At 38.2% G+C, this 7,873-nt stretch overlaps 1 protein-coding gene across 1 annotated transcript; it reads left to right on the top strand.

Annotated features, from left to right (window-relative positions):
* Positions 1-211: 211 nt before the first annotated feature.
* Positions 212-2,927, top strand: LOC127215905 (zinc finger protein 844-like; the record flags this gene model as incomplete). Its single annotated transcript, XM_051176374.1, has 3 exons — positions 212-297; positions 499-559; positions 1,712-2,927. Coding segments are annotated over exons 2-3 (1,223 nt in total), but the record flags the coding sequence as incomplete, so codon positions are not given.
* Positions 2,928-7,873: the final 4,946 nt, after the last annotated feature.

Here is a 7,873-nt window from a genome sequence, read left to right as displayed (position 1 = left end):
CTCCTATCCAGTTTCCTTGTAAAGTGATTTCATGATTATATTATAATGTCTATGTCCTAAAATAAGCGTGGGAAGTACTAGAATTATTTGATTATATTGTCAAAGAAGTATACATTTACAATGTAGTCAGTATTATGCTTTTTGTTTTATACATGTGTGGTGTATTTTAGGATGCAGTGACCTATAATGATGTGCATGTCAGCTTCACTCGTGAAGAGTGGGCTTTGCTGGATCCTTCCCAGAAGAAACTCTACAAAGATGTGATGCTGGAGACGTATACGAACCTCACAGCTATAGGTAATACTGTGTTTCCTTCACGTTCTAAAATAATGGTTCAACTATTTCTTGGTTATTGATGCTATTCTATAATTTGGGTTGAGAATGATGAAGAATGATATGAATAAATTAGGCATGGTTCTAAGGATCGCTGAAGATAGTAACTTAAATTTTACACAAGTTCAAATAATATATCATACATTTTCTGGTACTATATTTTAGGATACAAATGGGAAGATCATAATATTGAGGAACATTGTCAAAGTTCTCGAAGACATGGAAGGTAATTTTCATGTGTATCCTAACACAGATATTCCTCTGAAGATATTTTAATGTATCTGTAGGTTTCAAAGAAAAGCATCAGTGTAAATAATCATAGCTTAATTGCTTTGATGATCATTAAATTCTCACAAAACTGTATACCTCAATGGCAGGTAAGTGAATTGTGTTTGCAAGTCATTGTTTTAAGAAGGAAGACAAGGAATCAATACCTTAACAGATATCATCATTTGAATCATAGCTTCATCAGAGCTATACTGTAGAATTACCAATTCATTTACTTTCATACTACTCATATTATAACAGGTATATACATTGAATAGATCATAAGTGTATGTCCAAAACCTTCTAATAAGCAAATAATCCATAGTAGAACTAAGTGTTGCTAATATAGTTGTTCTGTATTTGCTAAGTTTAGTGAGATGGATAGTTAGAGTCAACATTTAAGCAAGGAGTGTTATGGAGAAACTTTAATCCCTATACCATAAGTATATGAGGAATAAAAAGTCAAACTGTTAATGCAATGTGAAAACTTTTATTTGTTATTCTTCCTTTAATAAGTATATCATGTGCCCTCTGGATATAAGCTATATGAATATAGTGATATGGAAAGAAGCAATATAGCTCTCTCCATCTCAGAACAATTAGAGGATATGTAGTAGTCCCCATGTTGAGTAGATTTGTTGAACATGATTCAAGTTTACAAGTGATTATTTTTCCAGCTTCATTGTTAATATATCAACAAACCCATAATGAATAAAAACCCCATGAGTAATAGGAATGCACAAATACTTATGTATGTCCTGGCTTTCTTTGAAAATGTAGTATGGCTGATAATATAGGAAAAGTTGTCAATGGAATAAGTGGTGTAAAGGCTGAATCCTTCCAGTTCTCTTCAAATATGTGAAAACTCCCATAGAGAAAAAAGTTGCTATAAATGTGAGCCAGGTAATAAAGGCTCTTAACATCACAGTCATCTTCAAATATGCAAAACAATACTTAATGAAAGGGAATAGCATGAGTGTAAATAAAGTGATGAAAGCTTATGATCTTATTACTCTTTACTATTACAACAAATTGTAAGATTACTTCATACAGATCTAAAGGTTCAACAGTGTTGTGGTAAAGGTTTTATAGATGCCAATTATCCTTGCAGGCATGAAAGAAGTCATACTGGAGAGAAACCTTCTGAATATGATCAATGTGTTAAAGCCTTTGCATATCATATTCATCTTCAGAGAAAGGAAAGAATTCATATTGGACAGAAACCCAGTGAAGGTATTCAATGTGGTGATGCCTTTGCATGTCATAGTAGTCTCCAAATACATAAAGAAACATATACTGGAGAGAAACCCTATGAATGTAATCATTGTGGTAAAGCCTTTGTTTGTCAAAGTAGACTTCAAATACATGAAAGAAGACATACTGGAGAGAAACCCTATGAATGTAATCATTGTGGTAAAGCCTTTGTATGTCCAAGTAGTCTCCGAATACATAAAAGGACACATACTGGAGAGAAACCTTACGAATGTAATCAATGTGGTAAAGCCTTTTCACAACATGGTCATCTTAACAAACATAAAAGAACACACACTGGAGAGAAACCCTATGAATGTAATCAATGTGGTAAAGCCTTTTCACAACACAGTCATCTTAAAATACATAAAAGTACACATAGTGGAGAGAAACCTTATAAATGTAATCAGTGTGGTAAAGGCTTTCCACATCATAGTTATCTTCAAATGCATGAAAGAACACATACTGGAGAGAAACCTTATGAATGTAATCAGTGTGGTAAAGGCTTTCTGTATAATAGTCATCTCCAAATACATGAAAGAACACATACTGGAGAGAAACCCTATGAATGTGATCAATGTGGTAAAGCCTTTGCATGTCACAGTCAACTCCAAACACATAAAAGAATACATACTGGAGAGAAACCCTATGAATGTAATCAATGTGGTAAAGGTTTTACACGGTACAATCATCTTCAAACACATGAAAGAACACATACTGGAGAGAAACCCTATGCATGTCATCAATGTGGTAAAGGCTTTACACGTCACAGTCATCTTCAAATGCATGAAAAAACACATACTGGAGAGAAACCCTATGAATGTAATCAATGCGGTAAAGCCTTTGTGTGTCAACGTAGACTCCAAATACATGAAAGAAGACATACTGGAGAGAAACCTTTTGAATGTAATCAATGTGGTAAAGCCTTTGTATGTCCAAGTAGTCTCCGAATACATAAAAGGACACATACTGGAGAGAAACCCTATGAATGTAATCAATGTGGTAAATCCTTTGTATGTCAAAGTAGTCTTCAAAAACATAAAAGAACACATACCGGAGAGAAACCCTATGGATGTAGTCAGTGTGGTAAAGCCTTTGCACATCACAGTTATCTTCAATTGCATGAAAGAATACATACTGGAGAGAAACCCTATGAATGTAATCAGTGTGGAAAAGCCTTTGTATGTCAAAGTAATCTCCAAATACATAAAAGAACACACACTGGAGAGAAACCCTATGAATGTAATCGATGTGGTAAAGCCTTTTCACAACCCAGTCATCTTAAAAAGCATAATATCACACATTTTGACCTGAAACCCTATAGATGTAATCAATGTGGAAAAGCCTTTGGACATTACAGTTATCTTCAAATACATGAAAGAACACATTTTGGCCAGAAACCCTATGAATGTATTGAGTATGGTGAAGACTTTGCACATCACCGCTATCTTCGAAGGCATAAAAGAATACATTTTGGCAAGAAACCCTATGAATGTAATCAGTGTGGTAAAGCCTTTGCAAGTCACAGTTATTACCAAATACATAAACGAATACATACTGGAGAGAAACCCTGTGAATGTAATCAGTGTGGTAAAGCTTTTGCATGTCACAGTAATCTTCAAAGGCATAAAAGAATGCATGGTGAAAAGAAACCCTATGAATATAATTAATGTGTTAAAGCCTTTGCATGTTATAGTTACCTCCAACTTTCTAAAAGAATACATACAAGAGAGAAGTCCTGTGAATGTAACCAATGTGATAAATCTTTTGCATCTATCAGAATCTTTGAAATTATGAGAAAATACACCGCAGAGAATCCCTATAAATGTAGTCAGTGTGGTAATGTTTTTATTTCATGTTGGTCTTTATTCAACTCTTAGTGTACAATCTATATATTAAACCCATTTCATATTATGGTAGTCTTTGAGTATCTGAAAAGTCATACCAAATGGAATCTGGCTATGAATGATTGGGTAAGATCTTTAGCTAACACACTTACATTCGGTTCCACTGGGCCATTTATGTGGTGATATATTATTTATGATTTATTTAATAAAACTTGACACAGGATGGAGAGGGGCCACTTCAGAATTAATGAGTCGGAGGTCTTGAACCAGGTGATAGGTACCATTAGGTTTTTTAACTGCCAGCATAGGGGTGTTAAAGGGAGAGGATGTAGGACATAGTAACGTTTTCCTTAGGAGGTCAGAGATGATAGGATTAAGTTCGCTAAGGCTCTGTAGTGGGAATGGGTACTGGGTTTGAGTGATGGACCTGGAGGAGTTCTATAACTGAATGACAATGGGAGAATGACGTCTAGCCACAGAAGGGTTTGTGGTGTCCCAGACTTGGGTGTCTCCCTCAAAGGCTGACAGAGCAAATGACATATTAAACTAATAGGGTGAGTGGCTAGGAGGAGGGGGAGAGGAGCTGCTGGTGAGTGTGTGTTTAGGCGAATGGGGGGAGCAAAAGAAATAGAAGCTCCTACCTTGGCTAAAAGATCCCTTCCTGGTAAGGGCACAGGACAGGTATGTATAACCAGAAATGAATGAGTGAGGTGAATTCCCCTGAAATTACAACTGAGTGGTGGGGTCTGGTTAGCTAGGTAAGGTTGTCCCCCTAACCCCGACAATAGTAAGACGAGAAGGAGAAGTGGGTCCACAAAATTCCTTCAGTACTGAGTACGTGGTACCAGTGTCCAAAAGGAAGGAAATGGATCACCCTGGTACTTTAATTTGTATCCGGGGCTCCCTGTCAGAGATGACAGTGGTTGGGTGAAGAGAGACCAGCCCCTTCACACATCATTGTCCATTGCCATGGCTAGGAAGTCAGCTAGAGGGCAGTCCATATGTGAAGTCCTCTTGCCACAAGGGGCATGTGGGCAGTCTGTTGAGCAGTGACCCTCTTCCTGCCATTTTGGACACTGTTTGAGTGGCACACGGGGATTAGGGCAAGTTTGGGCCCAATGTCCTTCCTGACCACACTAAAATCATGGATACTGTGGCCCGAGCCCCGGAGGGCAAGGGGCCCCGGCAGACTCTGAGGACAGTCGGAAGGCCTTGGCCATCATCTGGTACTTGTATTAAGGGCTTTGTCATCTCTCCCATGGTATACCTTAAAGTCCACTTTTAAAGCTTCTGCCTGTGAGGTTAGGGGTCCCAGCTCCAAACTTTTAAGTTTAACCCTAATGTCAGGGTAGCTATGAGAAAAAGATAAGTCATATGGAGTTGCCTCCCCTCTGACATGTCAGGGTCTAGGTTACAATACTGTATGAATGCCATCCCCTAGTGTTCTTTATAACTTTTTATAGCTCAAATATTTTGTAAGTAACAAAGGAAATAATAGCATACAGGATAGGTAGTAGTGCCTAATAATAATTATAATTATAGTCTGCAGAATAACTGATAATACTGCTTCTGTTGGGCTAGCATGACAGTTCATGTTAAAAGCACTTCCTATTCTAGAGGACTGTAGTTCTATTTCTAGCCCCCAAACCTGCTGGCTTTCTACCACCTGTAACTACAGCTTCTAGAGATGACAATTTCTCATGATATCCAAGGGCATTTGCATATTCATGTATATATACACATAATTTAAAATAAATAAACACACACATATATCTATGTATATCTATATCTATATATAATTTTTGAGACAGGGTCTTTCTTTGTAACTGTGGCTGTCTTCCAACTCAGAGATCCATCTGCCTCTGTCTCCTGAGTGCTGGGATTAAAGGCTTAAACCACCACAGCCTGGCTAAATTATTTTTTTTAAGTGCATCTGCTTTCCTGTTGATTAAAAAGAAATCCCAAAATTAAGTAACTTCAGTAAAGCTCCAGAGTGCAATGGTTAAGTGTCTTTGGCTAGACTGCAGGTCACTGCCACAGTTCCTCTGTGACACCTAGTTTAAAAACTTGGCCATCCGTGGGGGCTGGGAGCTCAAGATTTAACTGCTTGTAACTCCAGGACTCAGGAGGCTAATGCAGGGAGATAGCCAGAGTTTGAGGGCAGTCTAGGCAAAATACTATGACTCTTCCTTAAAAAACAAAAATAATAAGAAAAAACCAAACACAGGCAAGGTCCTCTTGTAATACATAGGGATCTCAAGATGAGTGTGCACTACATGAAATCTTTTGGAAGGAAGGAAGGAGCAGACAGACATACACAAACACTACACACCAAAATATAACAAATCAAAACCTTATCATCTTTGATATCTACACTTAGTCAACAAAGCTTAGCAAGCCATAACCTAAAAGATTTTAAAAGTATTTCAATTTTTGAAATATTTGCGGACTGACAAAAAAGTTGCAAGGGCAACTTTAAACAGCATCGAAAGCAGATGTAAGATACATACACACTAGTACACAGGGAAAACCTCTAAAATGTTTGGAAAAAATCAATCCCTAACCCTAATAATTATATAACAAGTATCATCCTTTCTTTACAAGTTCACTTTAAAATTGGGTAGTGGGGTACCTGTAACCATGATCCAGCAACTTCAGCTACCACAAAGGCTGAGACAGTAAAGCATGCTACCTTATACACAGGAGTTCCCAGACCAGCCATGGTATCATCACAAGAACTAAAAAAAATTTAAAAGCTTGGGTAAGCAGTTTAGATGCCAGTCATGCAAAGAGCTGAACCCCACATTCTTCTTTTAGTCACAATTGCCTTCTGACAAAGGCAGATAAATAAGAGAAATATGTTGCACTACAGACATGTGAACTTCATAAATCCATTTTACAGCTTTCTTCCTATGTTTAAATTCAGTGATGTCTACTTGGTTAATTATTGGTTATTAAGCTATTGCATCTATAATAAAGAAAATTATGGATTAATCTTTCTGAGGTGTAAATAATCCCAAGTCAAAGGCTAAAGTGCATGCCAAATAGGCGACAGCAGTCACTGCTGTGGCAGAAGAGGGTGCATACACTGTGTCACTCAAGAGGCAATCAGCTGAGTCTCCTATTGCTAACTGAGAGATATGAGCGCTGAAACCCATCATTGGATTCAGCTGTTCACTCCAAGATCAAGGAGGACTTTGATAAAGTGCGTCAGAGCAGTGGCTGGGCGTGCACTCTAGAAAGAACTGGTGGAAAAGAATTGAAGAGAGGAGGCACCTCCAGAGTGGTTTGCTTTTTAGGGCAGGAGAGGTTGGGTGGCTGTAGAGGAGAGTGGGAAAATCATCAGAAACCACAACACAAGGGGAATACCTTTCCCAGAGTTGAAGTGCTGGTCTCTTTTGAATGGAATGAAATGGAGAGGTCAAGGAGTCCAGGGAGCAACAAGAATTATGTGTTGTGTGTGTGTGTGTGTGGGGGGATCCCCACTCATTTTATCTCATTTCAATCCAACAGGAGAGATGGCTCTGGGTAGGAGTGAGGGGAAATAAAAAATTGTTTGGGGGCAGGTGCAACTGGAGGCGTTTGTGATCTATTGCCTGTGTCTACTGATCTTCAGCTGTGCATGGGAACTTCTTTTTTTTTTTTTTTTCAAGCTTTTTCTTTTTTTATTATTTTATTTTATTTTATATAACAAAGTCCAATTAAATGAAAACAAACATTTATACACAATATTTGGGAATTTGGGCGTCGTTCTTTCCAAACTACTTCCTGCTGGTAAGGGGCGCTGTCATGGGGGATTCAAAGAAGATTCAGATATCCTGGCTGTAGTCTGTAAGGCTGCTTTGTCCAGCTGTTTTGAATGTAGGATCAGCTTGTACTCTGTTTCAGGTGGTCTGGCGTGATCAAACCACATTAGTCTGGAAGGAATCCACATCTTTTCATTTTCTGTGGAAACAAAAATAGAAATCCTTTTCCCCAGTAACTTGTCCTTCAACTTAAATTTTGGAGTCAAAGCATTTTTTTTAATTTAATTTATTATTTTACATGTCGATCCCAGTTCCCTCTTCCTCCCTCTCTCCCTCCCTCCCTCCCTCCCACCATACCTCCCTCCCTCCTCCCCTCCCTTTTACCCTCTCTGCCCTCTCACATGCCCTCTAACCACCCTCCCCTCCCAT

Source organism: Phodopus roborovskii, unplaced genomic scaffold (genome assembly GCF_943737965.1).
Source record: "Phodopus roborovskii unplaced genomic scaffold, PHOROB, whole genome shotgun sequence".
NCBI classification, from domain to species: Eukaryota; Metazoa; Chordata; class Mammalia; order Rodentia; family Cricetidae; genus Phodopus; species Phodopus roborovskii.
The sequence above is the reverse complement of the archived record's forward strand: the minus strand, read 5'-3'. Positions and strand labels throughout refer to the sequence as shown.